This window comes from Cryptotermes secundus, unplaced genomic scaffold, assembly GCF_002891405.2.
Source record: "Cryptotermes secundus unplaced genomic scaffold, Csec_1.0 scaffold184, whole genome shotgun sequence".
NCBI lineage: Eukaryota > Metazoa > Arthropoda > Insecta > Blattodea > Kalotermitidae > Cryptotermes > Cryptotermes secundus.
In genome coordinates this window covers 782377-799210 of record NW_019725839.1, presented here as the reverse complement: position 1 = coordinate 799210, position 16834 = coordinate 782377, and the positions used below count along the sequence as shown (strand labels likewise).

Genomic DNA, 16834 nt, shown 5'->3' with positions numbered 1-16834 from the left:
AAGACCAAATCTTTATTACTGTCAGTCAGTTGCGGGTTTGTTGATTTGGTTCGCTCTCTCTGACGAGAGGACGGGCCTGTCGTTTACAATTGCTGCTCGTCCTCGCCAGCGCAGTCATTCTCGGTTCCGTGTCCTTGAGACTAGCCACCATATTTTACTGTCTCACGTTCGAGACTTCCCTTTTCGTCGCTTCCTATGACTCGCAAGGCTACGGTGGAGGTACTCGACTACGCCTCCACACGGGATACTGACCAAAGGGGAATTTCCGAATGAATAATTCGTCGTAGATTCGGCACGACGCCCTGCTGCAAAACATGCGTTATCGTGACTCTAATGAGAGGTGACCCATTCCGGCTAGCACTTCTCCGAACCTTGACGTCATTTTGGTCGGGGTTGTGTGAAACACCAGGTGGGTCCGCGTGCATCTGAAGCTCCGTGACGGGCGGCCTCGACTCCAAAATAGCCAACTGCGAGCGAAACGGCACTGAAACTTGGTGGCACTTTTTGCACTTATTTTTAGACCCAATCGTGCCTGTCCGTCCAAATGCACGCTTTACTTTGCACGCGGAATTCGTACTTAATACCGAGCTCAAAATTACACGTGCGGCCGTCCGAAGGGAGCAGCCGACAGTTTACTGCAAGGGCTAAATTAATGTGAAGGCACTTAACGACGTTGTCGGTAGGTCTGACTTCCGCGTCGAATGGTACGATTCATGCACCATAAATTGAAGACGACTCCGAAGGAGGCTGTCATGTCCTGATTTTAGCTAGATCTCGGCATTTGCGGGAAGGACTCGGGAAAACTACAATAAAAAAATTCTCATCAGGATAAAAAAATGTGTCCTGGCTAAAATTCAAAGCAAGCACCTCCCAAACACAGGTCTACAGCGTTTTCTCAAACTGTGGTCCGTGACAGTTCATCATATAGCCTGCACCATATTACACAGTCCATGCAGTGAGGTATCACATGTAACAGAATAACTTTAAAAAATTGTGATGAATCATTGTTTAAAAATTATTTTAAATGGGAGAGAAAAATTTGGTTTACGGCAACTTTGTAATTTTTCTGCTGCTGCCACGAAAAAGTGAAGCTGCATGCTCCTCATGGGTGAGGGAGATGTTTTGGGAGCTGCATGGCCCGCAGTTCCTGCAAGTTCGAGAGACAGTGCTCTCTTGGGGTGGGCTGGGCAAGCAATCCATTCATCTCACTTATGTTACAATCTAATGGCACTTTCTTCTGAAGCTACGAACTCCTGGGTTCACCATAAGCAGGGAATCTATTGACTAGCTGAGAAACTATCAACTGACCAGGAATGGCCCTGAGTTAATCATCATGCATTTCTGTGCATATCCCTACATGTAAGTTGCTGAACATTTACGAGACCAAAAATGTTTCAAAACAAAAGTTATGCAGGAAAAGAAATCCTGGGAATAATTAATTGCTTACTTTCCTCCAATATGACATGCAACACATATAAATCAATTCAAAAACAGAAGAAACATTTGGACTTGCTTACATATACACAATAATATAAAGGTAACTGCCTAGCAATGGCAGTAACATGTTCCACCCATTGCCTAGCAAAGGCCTTCGGTCTTTTGGGTGTTACACTTAGTGTTCTCTCTTTGCCCCTAGGATGTATTATGTAGATGTTAAACATAGTCAAGACTCAACTCCTGTGTGGAGACGGGTTAGAATACCTCTGCCCTAGCCCTGCGAGTCGTAGGTGACAAAAAGGGAACCCGGTGCCTGGGCCATATAAATACAGGGACCTGGCCCTCTAAGTTTGGGGAGTCTCAAATCTCAGACAGTAAAATATGGTCATGAGTCCCACAGGACTCAATGACTGTGCTGGCGAGGACTAGCAGCAATTATAAATGACCCATTCTCTCATCAGAGATGGTGCTCCACATAAAAAAAACGCAACTGTTTGACAGAAATAAAAATCTGGTCTTGGGCCCCAAATGGGTTCTTGACACCAATATCATAACATAATTTTGAATCTGATTTGACAAAATTCAGTCTCCATTTGAGAGGGAGGAAGAAGAGGTCCACTGCTCTGCTCAGAGCACCAGCACTGAAAGGCCAAAACCTCTTGTGAAAGAGGAGACCCCCTTGCCTAGCAACAATAAGAGGGAGGGGGAGCACACTGCATTAGCTTACTTTAGGGGAGTGCTTTTTGAGATAAACAGAATTTTCACGTTATTCATACATATTCTAGACTGAAGACAACTGCTGTCATGCATGCAACATTGCATAGTGACAGAAAGTTAACATCATGGAGTAACCTGCTGCCTCCATCTTCAAGGTACAATTCAAATCTTATATTTCCTAACTTATTACCATAAGGAAAGTTAGACAAAGAAAAACATGTAAGTGGATCAGTACGACACAAACCTGCACTGCACTGCTACCAACTCTCAGTGCTCCGCTCACACTTTACTGCGAGTCAATGGTTCCTTCCTGCAAACTGACAGGTACGCAACAACACGCCAGGTAGATATATATATACCAGTATGTATTTAGAAAATGAATTACACATAAGATACAGGCCAATCTATAAAGTTCTGTCAGCAAGGCACAGAGCAACACATCACCACGGTGGGATGGATTCTTAAAACATGATTGGCTTCTCTTTACACTGGTCAATGACATAGGCTGTGAAGCGTTTGAGGAACTTTGGGTACTCCCGTTTGTACACAGCTCGCAGGACTGATGCAGGTGCCCAGCCACCCGGGTTCACTGCAAAGAAGAATAACACAGTCATTTCACACAAAGCTCTGCCAACACTTCAGACCCTTATAGAGACTTAAGTGCAGATGGAAGGATAATATTAAAGTGGATCTTAGAGAAAAGGGGTGAGAGGGCTGTGAGGATGAAGCGTATAAACTTGTTCAGGACTGAACTGGCAGGTTCAGGTACCTGTCACAATGTCTTGCTGAAGTGGTCACGAATACAGAGGTACTCACCAACAGAGCAGTAAGTGATCTTGCATGTGATATTATCACGGACGATTTGGGCTCCATCTTTGGGTGGGTCAATGAATGTCTGGCAAACCAGACACACAGTGAGGGTGACTCGAACAAATTTGCCATTGTTACTCTGCTGGAAGACAAAGACAATATCAGAGAACTGTCAGATGTCAAACCTACATACCTTGAAACATCCTCATGGCATCCTATCCACGTGAGATATGCAAGGTACCTAGGCTGGGGCAGGCAGCTGTCATACTGACAAGACAGGGTAGCCCACCTCAATACTCACAGACCTCCTATCACTCCTCAGCCTCTCATGTCTTTCCTCAGTGGCTCAGCAGTGGGCCACTTCTGCCCATACTGAGGTCACAGAAACAAGTCCTGTGGACTGACACACTCCACATCTGCCTCTAGCTGTCTAGCCATTCTGTTCACAAGAACAGCGACAAGCACTATGTGCTGGTTAGCACATGGCAAATGGAGGTGGAGGGAGGGGGGTACGAAGCCACAAGAATCGTCACCCCCTCCTCAGCACAATGCTGAAGTTTCAAAATTAAAGAGTTTCTCCTCCACGCCATATGTCTTTATGAAATGACGGTTTACTCACCCATTCCTGCTGCTTGGGTCTAAAATACATGGAGGCTTAACTCTAGCCCCTACATACATTTGTGTTGTGCTCCATGCCTGATGCTCCCTACAGTACATTAAAGGATGCCACAGTTTACTTCCTGAAGGTTCAAAATATGGTCACAGGGAAAGTGGTAACACTGAGGTCAGTGAACCTGAGAAAACTCACTGGAAAGTCTGGGTTCTCAGTCGAATGGTTGCAGACGATCCATATATCATGTCCGTCACGGTCGTTGTGATCTGGCACTTGCCGCATGTGTGACCAAAAAAGGGAATCTCTCTGAGATGCAGGCCAGATGCGTTTGTGAACTTGCAGGAAGACCAGCGTGTCTTCTGCTATTGTTTCTATGACGGTCATCTGTTCGACTGTAGCTGCAACACACAACATGCGAAGTATCAGCGATGGAACAACCCCCGTGATACAAAAATGTGGTAAGAGTTTACAATGGGCCGCGCCATAGCTCAAGCGGTTAGTCGCTGGCTTCCCACTTCAGTGGCCTGGGTTCGATCCCGGGTCTTTTCAAGTGGGATTTGTCGTGGACAACGTGGCGCTGGGGCATTTTTTCTCCGAGTACTTCGGTTTACCCTGCCAATGTTCAATCCACCAACTGCTCCACAATCACCCTCACCCATCATCTGGGGCTGGTAAAATATGCCAGAAGTGGCCGCAGTACAAGGGACTTAGTCCCACCCCACTAGCAATAAAAAAAAAGTTTACAATGGACTGAGCCTAAATAAACAGCTCCATTACAAGAGCATCCTGCTCCTAGTGCCTATCCTGAGAGTTTGGTCGCTCTCAGTTTCCCTGGGCACATGCTCAGACAGTACATCAAAATTAGGCAACAACTTCTTTCGTTCACTTCCTTTCCAATTCATGATTTACTGATCACCCTACTAGTCACTGCTACAGTACATTTCGCTGAGACATCCACAAACTTCTACCAGACCACTCAGCATCACACTTTCAAGGGTTGGTATCACTTACTTTCCCAATCCATGCGGACGTCTGGTGAGAAGAAGTAGTGACACATCTCATGTCCCGTCACGCCACGCACCATGTGACACGCCTTCAGGGGGTCCACCACCATGCCATTGACTTCCTCCTCTCGCTTGTACATCTTCATCTCGCCATCTTCTGCGAACAGTTGCCAACCTCCCTCCCCTACCCCAAGGCGGGCATATCGCAGCTGTTCCATGGAAATTCGGTCAATCTGAAACATGCAAACCATCGATCTGGTCAACATCACTGGTTATGCTGAATCGCATGGTAGGTGGAAGGAATCAGCTGTCACCTAGCAACTGGCGAGAGGGGCTGCTCTTCCGACAGAGATACCCAAACACAGCGCAACACCAGTTCATGTTCTTTAGTTTAATGTTCAGTTTCAATGGCCCTTATTGTGACATTTCCTCCAATTAAGATTTTCCCCAATTCACTGCTAAAGCCACTGGTACTATGTACTATGGACAGGTGCCAGCTGCTTCACTGTGACGGTCCTGTCCACAGGAGCATGTTGGATGCAGCAATAAGGAGTCAGTGGCTATTCCAACTCAAGAGTTTCTTCGAGTCTCTCTGCACAAATGTCACCTCTTCCTTCCAATTCCTTCTGCACTCACCTTGTCACTTCATATGACACTGCAGTGTAAACAGCATCATTAAATAATATAAGAATTAACCAGCCACTCCTAAGCAGTGTCTTTATCTCACAGATCCACCAACCGCCCTGAGTATTCACTGTGTAGACAACCATTCAACGTACAAGAATCTCTGGGTAACGGAACGCGTTCATCAGCAACAACAAAGGCAGGGACACAGACTGTACACTGTGTGAGTTCGCACTGTTGTGTACATCAATACTGAGCCTCTAAGAACAATGCTAACTATATGTACCATCTGCTTTAATATTACAAAACTCTACGTCTTGTTGACACTGCGCACTTGTGTGTTTTGTATGATACAATGACTAGTCATTGCTTCCCTAAACACTATTAACCGGTCAGTTCTTGCAATGGGTATACAGGGGCATTTTCTGTCAGGAAGGTAAGGAACCGCGTAATGTGGCACGCAGACCCGTTACTAGCCAATGACTGTGAAACAAGCAACTATACAAGAGCCACTGCTAATGGCTCCGCAAACAAGGTTTCGACAGCAATGAGGGAACACAGTAATAATGGAAAAGAAATTTTCTTTGCGTCTGTGCCGAGGTGTTATAAGCAGGGCCACTTATCAGTTGCAGTCAGAGACTTACTGGGGTTCAATCGTTGTGAGCTGTTGCTGTGAGAAGCTAGTAGCTGAGGTGCAGGGACAATTCGGGAACCCAGAGGAAGGGGAATGTCCACCGCTGGAAACCACAATCACGCAACGGCAATGAAGACATAACTGCGGATGCTAGTGCATGTGTAGTGTAGTCACACACTATATCACAAAGTGAGCAATAAATCAAGTGAGCAACCCAAAACCCATCTACAGTCACTCCAACCAACACAATCTTTACACCTCACCTCTGGCCACAGACGGTGCTGACATGCCTTGGACAGTGCCTTCCCAGGCCCCGCTACTATCTGTTGCTGCTGCTGCTGTTTTGTTTTCAGCCTGTCATGCAGCTCCAGCTCCTCGTCCATCCTGTCGAGGCCTGTCTCCACTGCATCATAGAACTCTTCATCATTGAGAGCACTGTGCGGCCCCTCCTGCAACAATCGCATTCCACATTCTGTTAGGGCACAAACTTCCAAGAGGACCTCACAAAACCTACTCTCTGACTGCATACATTTCTAGTCTTACATATCTGTTGCTCTGTTGTTATTGTTATTTCATTTTGTGAATAACTTAATACAAGATGAAGTGACCGGAGGTTGGAGAAAACTGCATAATCAGGAGTTTCACAACTTGTACAATTTGCCAAGTATAATAATTAGAATGAGCTAGTCAATGATGATGAGATGGGCAGGGTATGTAGCACACACTGGGGAGAAGAGGAATGCATGCAGGCTATGGGGGAGTGAATGTATAGATCCATGTTTTCTTCACTTTGGCACTAGTTTCAGGTGATGTGGAGAAGAGAAAAGTCTTGCCTCAACCAGGACTCCAACCCCTAGTTGCAATACCAACTGCACTATTGTGGCACCACATACAAGACAGTAGTACTCTTAATGGTTATTGTCATGAGAACCTCAAATCCCTGTCAGTACTTCTGCTTGTTTCAGGATAAAATACCTACAAGTGTGTGTTCATATTTCATCAACAAATGAAGACTCAACACTTCAGTAATGTGCTGTAGGCCTCCAGATGACAACTTCTGTGAGACAACAAAGGAACATCGCACACAAACCTCATAGTCTGGACTGCCATGCATTGCCAGCCTGTGTGTTGCTGCTTCCTGGCGTGCCGTCCGGTACATCTCCTCCACCTTACGCCTTCGATCAACCTCCCGTTCAAGTCGCCGCCTCCACGTGTCCTCTCGCTGTCCTAGCAGTTCCAGACAGTGCTGCAGGGTGGCCAATACGCCCGCTGTTGTAGCTTTGAATGTCATAGCTTCCCCTTTGAAGTCGATGGCATGGGCTCCATGCTGCATTGCTATGTCTGACCCAACAATGCAGTTCAGGCAATTGCCACTCTCACAGCAAGGTGGCAGCCCTGAAATAGGCCTCATGAGCATTCTTTCAAAATGGTCATATGTTTTATGCCCTCGTTATGACCTTTATATTAATCATCCACACTGACAGCCAAAACTGGCCCTAGAGGGTGCTTACTAAATCTCAGGAAAGGGTTTTGTGGCAGCTGTGCTGGACCCATGGGTCCATAACAAAAGTAAACTTCATAAGACAAGAAGATGACCATGGAATTAGCCACACAGATGGACGCATATATAAAATATGAGGTTGGTGTTTTTCCGCCTTGAAGAGGAAGACATGTACTTCTGAAACACCTATATCCATTAATCAAACTACAAGGTGTCACACCTTAGAGGAACATGGACTCCACGAATCCTCAGTGACATAGGGCCATGAGCAAGCTAGTGTCCAAGGCCGTGCCATAGCGTTGCCAGCTTCCCACCGTGGCAGCCCGGGTTCAATCCCGGATCTGGTCAAGTGGGATCTGTGGTGGACAAAGTGTTGCTGGGGCAGGTTTTCTCCAAGTACTTCGGTTTCCCCTGCCAATCTTCCATTCCACCAATTGCTCCACAATCACCCTCACCCTCACCCATCACCTGGGGCTGGTACAATAGGCCAGAAGTGGCCGCAGTACAGGGACTTAGTCCCACCGCACTATATATATATATATATATAGAGAGAGAGAGAGAGAGAGAAACAACTAGTGTCCAAATAAACAGAATAAGCAAGCCACAGTTCAGGGTAAGTCACTTGAGCCCAAAATACTAATAACAAAGGCATCTTGCCCCTAAGACCACCAGCTACTCTGTTCTTCATAAAGTGAATCAGTGCCCATACAGTGGGACACTATCTGACACAATAGAGACATACACCATCTCCATGACTTGCTAAATGTGCCTCACCTTTATCCTTGTGCTTGCCACCAACAGCTGTCATCCCTTCAAGTTCATCTTGCAGTCCTGCCAACATAAAATGAAAAGAGGAGACATGACACTGACATTCCTGTCAGTATAATTACTGGCTGCTTGCTACCTGCTTCATGCTGGTTTCTTGCTTCGTTTATTCCTTAACCCTGATGATGAAACTGATAAGTTCCTCCAAAACTTCATTTGGTTGACTTTCAATGGACTACATGGAGCTACATCCTAGAACCACAGCTGTGAGAACCTCAGAAACTTCATTTCTATTTACAATTAATTCTGATCTTTTGTTGAAAAACTGAAGCATCTGCTTATGCGTTGGTTGCACTATTACAACTGAGAACACGGCCTCAGCTGCCTGATCGATTATAGTTCAATGCAACACACATCTGAGAAGTCTAACTAAACACACTAACTGCATGGAGCCGAGCCCTTCTGGAGAAGCCTCCAGTTGTGCAGCTATTCAAGAAATTCCCAGCATTTTATGTTGAACCCAAAGATTCCTTACCACATTCACAAGAGTCCTCCACTGGTCCCTATCCTGAGCCAGATCAATCCAGTCCGTACCACCCCATCCTGTCTCTCTAAGATCCATTTTAATGCAATTCCTAGTGGTCTCTTTACCTCTGACTTTCCCACCGATATCCTATATGCATACTTCCTCTCCACCATTCGTGCTACATGCCCTTCCTAGCTCATCCTCCTTGATCATTCTAATTATACTTGGCAAAGAGTACAAGTTATGAAGCTCCTCATTACACACTTTTCTCCAACCTCCTGTCACTTCATCCCTCAGTCAAAATATGCAAATGTACATTTGAGATCTTGGTTTATCATGGCAGTGATTGTGAGGACTAATGAATGACTTTTGGGATGTGACACTTTGTAGTCTGGTACAGTAGCCTAGTTCATGGTGCAGAACCTTTAAGTGACCAGGAGCACACTCACGCACAGAACTATTCACACACAACACCAATCAGTAGTTCAATGGGATTTCGTTATTAACTGCCCTAATAGTGATACAGATTCACAGCAGTAGTCAAATGTAAGGGAATATAGGATATTGGTGGAAAAGTCAGAATGAAAGAGGCCACTGGGAAGACCAAGGCATAGGTGGGTGGACAATATTAAAATGGGTCTTAGAGAGATAGCATAGGATGATGTGGATAGGATTGATCTGGCTCAGGATATAGACCAGTGGAGGGCTCTTATGAACACGGTAATGAACCTTTGGGTTCCATAAAATGCTGGGTAGATGAAGAATTGGTAGCTCCTCAAGAAGGGCTCAGCTCCCTGAGTAAGTAAGTAAGTCAAATGTAAGGGTATCACTTCGGATCACCCGTTTACTGAGGCCTAATGGTCACAACAGTTTGAAAAGAACAAAACCAACAAGTGGTACAAGATATGCCTGGTATGTGAAATTTTCAGAGTGTTCCAGCCAGCGTCTGCCAAATTTACAAAAATTCTGGCGAAAGACATTCCACTTCAGATTTTGATTGGCTGGACTGGACAAGCTGGGAGGCTGCTTAACTTAGCTCCTCCAATTGGAAAAAATCAAATGGCTAGGGTTTTAGTAGTGAATTCTGCCACCTGCTGCAACGAATCTGTCAAATGAAAACGTGGGGAGCCGTGTATCCAGAAAGCCCCTGCTAAAATTACAACTTCCACATCTATCAAAGTCTGGGATTTCAAAAATACCTGTTTCCATGTTTCCCAGCTCAGACTGATTTACTGTGTACAGCTGCCCCATCTTCATTCAGGCCACATAAGAAACCAGCAAGCTACAAGTAGCACACAAGCAGCTGAGTGATGGAGTGCAGACAAATTTCATATTCTCATATGAGACAGGAGAAAAACATGTGGGCGTCTGTCATATGCTGTTGTATGTGATTTCTCTTAAAGGTCAAGAAATGTTATTTCTTACTGAAAACTGTCACAACATAACATCAATAACACTTGTAAGCAACTACCTTTGCTACATGTTTCAGCCTTCTATAGGGCCATCATCAGGCAAATACATTAAACCTTTCGTTATTGAATTGCATGTTAAATATGAGTCACAGTGCTAAACTTCCAAGAATATTCAATGGTATAATATGATATGAGTGAATACAAATATAAATTACAATAAAAGTTAAAATTTTAATTGATCAGTTACATAGTCAAAAGTATAGTTAAAAAAAATTGTATATGTGATGGTACTTGGAAGTTCGTAGTTGCAATCGTAATACATGTAATACTTATACGGACATATTATATACACAATAGCTGATATGGTGTTCGGAGGCCCGTTGTTATGTTGTATGTTATTGCTTAATATTTGATACTATTTAACGGGCGACTCAGTTGTGTAAATGTTCAATCTGATTGAGAGATACTGCATCACACATGGCCAACAAAAAAGGTAATACTGTTGTGCTGTGGTTTACAGCACCAGTAAAACCTTTAGTCATCCTGGCCTCTGCCTGCCTGGGTATGCTGAAGGATAAGGCAGTCCTGTGGACTGACCTACAGACCTAGGTAGAGCAAATGCTGAGTCGAACACAAAAATTGGTTCTACTTACTTCCTCTTTTTCATTACAGCCAATAATATGAGAGTTACTTATTATGTAATATGTTCAATAGTAAACACACTGTTCCCAAACTGTCACAGTTACAACAAACATCACTGCCAAACCAGCATGTTATCAACAATACAAGTCTGCGAACCCACTCACCTGTGTTGCGCCTCAGAGAAGATGCTTCAGCACAAGTATCAAAGTAACCTTGCAATGTTTCAATCTGATGACATAAGATGTCTCTGAATGTTTCCATCTCTGCAAGCTTCTCCTTGAGACCTGAAGCAATGAGCAAAATGTATGTAATGGCTGTACGCTTGTCAGAACTAAGTTAAATATGTCACAGTACCAAGTAAGTATGCCAACGCACCTCTACCTTTCTTGAAACTTGAAGTTGAAGCGGTGGACAAGGTATTGGATGTAAGGGAGATGGCACTACCATGACGTTTAAGGTTATTTTCACTACCATAGCCTGATTCAGTCTGCAAAATAAAAAAATAGCACACATGAAAATTATTATTGTAGCACAAATTTAACGACCCTGTTACGCCATGTTTAACATGGCGGATTGTGGGGAGAGCTGTATTAACCGCGCTACAGTATTAATTACTAATAATGATGAACCGAGTGAAGTAACGTGTATTTGCTGTGCAGAGCTAGAATTGGAATTGGAAAGGACTCGAATTGAACTCAGATCAACTCAAAAAATAGTTGAGTTGCTACAGGAAGAGATACGTAGTATGGAATTAGAGGTTATGAGCGGCACAGTCGGTGGACGTAAGCAAGACAGCAGAAGTGTCTTCCGTAATGAGGGATATAAATTGACACATCAAAGACTGCAACAAAGTGAAACTACAGAAGAAGAAAAAGTTAAGTGTAATACGGCTCATCAATTTAAGACATACTATCAAGAGGTTAATGATGACCTATTATGCGACCAAAGTGTTAATTCTATTCCAACTATTGTTAATGGACATTTAAACTCCAATAATCTGTCTCCTGCAAGTGACAATATTACTATTAAGGAGAGTCGTGCTAGAAAACTAGTGATAGAATCGGAAGTGAAAATGAGTGAAAATAAAACCAAAGACATAGGAGGTCTCAAGCATAAGAAGCGGGAGTTAACAGCTGGACAACCTATATTGGTAGTAAGTAATCGCTATCAACCTCTTAGCACTTGTACTGACTGTGATTCTGAAAGTAGATTTTTAACGTATGAACAAAATGGTCGTGTGATAAAACAACAGCAAAGGAAAGTAAGACAAAGGTAAGAATTTTAATAGTGGGAGATAGCCATACCAAAGGAATGGCAGCTGAACTGCAACATAACCTTGATAAGAATTATGAAGTACAAGGACTAGTGAAGTCGGGTGCAGATCTGGAAGTGATTTTGCGCTCCAATATGAAGGAATGTAAGAAATTAACCAAAGAGGATATCTTAATTATTTGGGGTGGAACTAGAGATGTGAGTAAAAATGAATCTCAAAAGGGCCTGTTAGGCATCCGTAAATTCATACAAACGAATCTCAATACGAATGTCTTTGTCTTGAACTTGCCTAAGAGATGGGACCTGGAAGACCAGTCGTGTGTAAATAAAGAAATCTCGCAATTCAATAGGAAATTAAGTAAATACTTGAAACCGTTTGATCATGCGCGCTACATTGAGGTTAAGTGTGACAGGAAATGTCACACCAGACATGGCCTGCATTTGAATGCAAGAGGAAAGGAGTACATAGCCAAACAGTTAGTGATGTTTATAAAAGTGCAACCAAATAGAATGGAACAGATTGTTTTACCCTTACATTGGAAGAAGACTCAGAGGCAGGATGGGATAAAGACAAGTAGGGAACCCACTAATTCTGGAAAACATCTAGCAATCTCTTCTGGGGAGGCAGATAAACAGCAGGGAAAGACACCCACTACGTTGCCAAGCAAGCGACAAAGAAGACCACCAGCAAGTAGATATGATGATTTTTTATGGTAACGGCATCTAACCAAAGTAGCTGGGATGAGTCACAAAGTAACTTTAAACTTATTCAGACTAACCATAATACATTAAATGTATTTCACCAAAACATAAGAGGACTGCAACACAAAATCGATGAATTAACTTGTATGCTGCACAGTTTTGATTTAAGTCCGCACATTATTTGTATTACAGAGCATTATTTAGTTGAGCCGAAATTATTGATGATAAAACCTGAGAATTACTACCTGGCCTCCAATTTTTCACGTCAACTCAATACTGGAGGTGGTGTATGCATCTATTGTAAATCAGATTTGACATGTAATGTAGTGGACATTTCCAAATATTGTATAGAAAAGGTTATAGAGGCCTGTGCAATACAGATAAAAACTGGTAATATTACCTTTATATTTTTATGTATTTATAGATCTCCCAGTGGGGATATTCAAGTATTTATTAATCAACTGGAAGTAATTATGAAGCTCTTATACAAGCCAAAGCTTGAAATTATAATATGTGGAGATTTTAATGTCAACTTTCTAAGTAACTCAAATAATGTTCACCAGGTAATCTCACTTTTGCAAACGTATAACTTGTGCCATGTTGTTGACTTCCCTACAAGGATAGCTAAAGTGTCAAGTACTGCTATAGACAATATTTTTTTGGACTATAATAGATTAAATACCTTCCATGTGTGCTCTGTAAACAATGGGCTTTCTGATCATGACGCACAATATCTAGTGGTAAATAATGTTTTTGGAACTCAAATGAAAAAGAATAGACTTGTTAGGAAAAGACTATTAACCAAGTCTAGAGTCTTAAATTTTATTGACATGTTGCAAAATGAGAAATGGGACAATACCCTCAGTAACACAGATGTTAATGCTAGTTTCAATACATTCTTGAATACTTTCTTAGTTATTTTTGAATCGTGTTTTCCAATGCAATTAGTGGTAAATGCTGCATACAATAATCAGTGGATTACTAATGGTATTAGAGTGTCTTGTAGACGAAAAAAATCTCTCTTTATAATGTGCAGAGCTACTAGTCATCCTCAATTAAAAGAGTATTATACTCGATATTGTGCCATATTAAAAAGAGTCATTAGTAAAGCAAAAGAACTGTACTATAACAAATTGTTATCTGAATGTACCAACAAATCCAAGGTATCCTGGAAAATTATTAATAATGAAGTAGGTCATGCATCCAAAAAGAAGTTTATTCCATCAGAATTAAGAAGTGATAATAAAAAAATACACATCAATAAAGCAGCGGAGTCTTTTAATACATTCTTTATAAACTCAGTGGAAAAGCTAATTAGCCAGTATCCTATATATGAAGGTGTACATCCTATAATTAGAAAGAGCCTTCTTGATAAGTTTCCTGAAATAGCTAATATTCCAATTACCTTAACTGAAGTCTTAAGCACAATCTCTTCACTAAAGAATAAGACTTCCTGTGGATACGATGGGCTGTCCAATAAAATTATCAAGTTATGCGGTGAGCAGATAGCTAAACCACTCACCTATATCTATAACTTATCCTTATATACTGGAATATACCCAGATCGGCTAAAATATGCCAACATCATACCATGTTTTAAAAAGGGTGATGCATCCGAAATATCTAACTATAGGCCTATTTCTCTGTTGACAGGATTTTCCAAATTATTTGAAATATTAGTCTTTAATAGGTTAAAACAACAGTTGACAAATAATAATATTATTGTTGATGAGCAATATGGATTTAGAAATGGTGCATCGACACAAAATGCAATTTTTAACTTAACAAACTCAGTATATAAAGCATGGAATAATAAGGAACTGGTAGTAGGTATTTTTTGTGACCTTACAAGGGCATTTGATTGCGTTAACCATGACTTGTTAATTCAAAAGTTGGAACATTATGGAATTAGAGGATCCATTTTGAAATGGTTTGAATCATACTTATTTAACAGGAAGCAGAGAACTCTATTACAGACTCAAAACCTTAACACTTCTGTTTCCAGATGGTTAACTAGCAGGCATGGTGTTCCCCAGGGCTCAGTATTGGGTCCATTACTGTTTAATGTCTACATCAATGACTTTCCTAGTATCCTAAAAGGTCTAGCTCATATCATTCTTTACGCAGATGATACCACTATTATTGTTTCTTCAAAAGATATTACCACATTGAATCAAAAAATAAATCTAATAATGAATCGTATCCATAAATGGTTTCAAAATAACCAACTAGTACTTAATCTGGACAAAACGCATGTAATTAAATTTGCCACTCCTAAGGCTTTAGACTATCCACTACATATAGAATATAATGATCAAAATCTTAATATTGATGAAAATGTTAAGTTCTTGGGTATGTGCCTTGACTCTCATCTCAATTGGAAACAATATTCGATTAGTTTAATAAAAAAATTATGCATTGCAATTTACATGCTTAGAAAATTGCAACCCATTGTGAATGGACAAGTTTTACGTATCGTCTATTTTTCCCATGTTCAGGCTCAACTCAATTACGGAATTATTTTCTGGGGCTCATCTTCATCAATGAAAAGCATATTTGTGGCCCAAAAAAGAGCAATAAGAGTTTTGTTAAGGCTGGGTCCTAGAGATTCATGTAGGGAAGGCTTTAAGAAATTGGGTATACTTACAGTCCCCTGCTTATATATATATACTATGATATTGTTTGTAATTAAAAATTATAATATGTACCAAGCAAACGATAACATACATCAAATAAGTACCAGATGGCACAATAGGCTACATGTTTCTTCTGTGAGATTATCTTCCATTCAGAAGGGTGTGCATTTTACATCTATTAGAATATTTAACAACCTGCCACAAAACATATATATCTTGAAAGACAATATTAATATTTTTAAACAAAGACTAAAGGATTTTCTGGCTTCAAAAGCATTTTACTCGGTAGGTGAATATATGGCAAGTAGGTAATTTTATGCACTGTTACAGTCTGTTTTCTAAGACTATGTTCTAGCAAGAATTGTAAGATGATTGATTTTATTCTGTTGTACCTATCAATGTTACAATTGTTGAATATTTTATTGTCTAGACCAGGTTGCACATTGCAATGTCAGTTTGGCTGTGACGAGTTCAAAATCCAGTCCAGTATCCGGACAAGTTCGGTGTGAAACCATGTAGCTATGTATGTATGTATGTATGTATGTGTGTACGATACAAACACACATACACATTACTTCTCTAAAAATCATGTTTATTTCACCTTATATGCATCCAGTACATCAACCCATTGCTGTTTTTCCTCAGGAGTCTCTGCTCTCAGGTACCATACACAATCATTTACAGAAACATCAAATCTACATTCATCAAAATCATGGGGCTGAAAGAAAGAGAAAATCTTTACTCATATTATTTGAATAGCGCTGGTGCTGCAAATCAACCAAACTGAAACATGGCAGTTACCTTTACAGTCGCTTTAAATAAACTGATTGCTCCTCTACAGCCAAAACCGGTATCTTGCTCTGACTTATAATATGAAAGAGTTCCATCTTTCAGCACAATGAATCGACTTTGCCAACCATGAATGTAATTAGTCCATTTACTGAGAACTCCTTGCAACTCTGGAACCTGGTATCCATTTTCGGAATCGTCATCCTCATCGCTGAAGATGAGGCCATGTTCATCCATTATTTCTCTTGAAATGCCCAGAGTCATTCACAGCACAATTAACAATTCAACGAATCCGGACTATGATTGTGACACTTGACGTGTTAATACTTGCGTGTTAAATCACATCCCATGACAAACCGCCATATTCTCTGTTATTGACACATATTAGTCACTAGAGGTGGTGTCTTATGTTCACATATGGTTACTCCCGGTTACAGACCTTTGAATGTTGTTAATTGAAGATGACACAACAGAAATTATTTTGTTTGTGCAATCAAATTCTCCACAAATAAGAATATCTAAATAATTCTAAATTGTAATCAGCAGTAAAAAATTGTAACTATTGTAATTTTAATCTACTTATATATCAAATTGTTAATATTCAGAATTAACTTGACTTGTCATATATCATGTACAATGATCTACAGTGACGAAATAAATAAATCAATCAATCAATCTAAAAGATTATCTGTCAATCCAATTAAATATATTATTTCAATAAGTAAATGTGTACAGATACTATAGTATCTA

General features: G+C 41.1%; 1 protein-coding gene across 2 annotated transcripts; it reads right to left on the bottom strand.

The window, feature by feature from the left end:
- Positions 1-2498: 2498 nt before the first annotated feature.
- Positions 2499-16488, bottom strand: LOC111863556 (ceramide transfer protein). 2 transcript variants are annotated; one of them, XM_023849979.2, is made up of 11 exons: positions 16097-16488; positions 15897-16013; positions 11061-11172; positions 10850-10969; positions 8115-8171; positions 6930-7234; positions 6103-6288; positions 4589-4814; positions 3773-3975; positions 2971-3106; positions 2499-2743 (listed from the first exon to the last, which is right to left on the bottom strand). In XM_023849979.2, the coding sequence occupies exons 1-11, from the start codon at positions 16346-16348 to the stop codon at positions 2616-2618; spliced, it is 1842 nt and encodes a 613-aa protein (XP_023705747.1). In that variant the 5' UTR covers positions 16349-16488; the 3' UTR covers positions 2499-2615. The 2 variants fall into 2 exon arrangements, with proteins under 2 accessions (XP_023705747.1, XP_023705749.1); XM_023849981.2 differs by having other exon boundaries at positions 2971-3103; positions 16097-16487.
- Between the last annotated feature and the right edge of the window lie 346 nt (positions 16489-16834).

Excerpts from the sequence above, each read along its gene's own strand:
- LOC111863556 (XM_023849979.2), bottom strand. The coding sequence starts at position 16,348 with ATGACTCTGGGCATTTCAAGAGAAATAATGGATGAACATGGCCTCATC. Across the intron at positions 7,235-8,114 it reads TGGCAAGCACAAGGATAAAG|GGCTGCCACCTTGCTGTGAG; the intron begins GTGAGGCACATT and ends GGCCTATTTCAG. Across the intron at positions 6,289-6,929 it reads ATGGCAGTCCAGACTATGAG|GAGGGGCCGCACAGTGCTCT; the intron begins GTTTGTGTGCGA and ends CGATTGTTGCAG.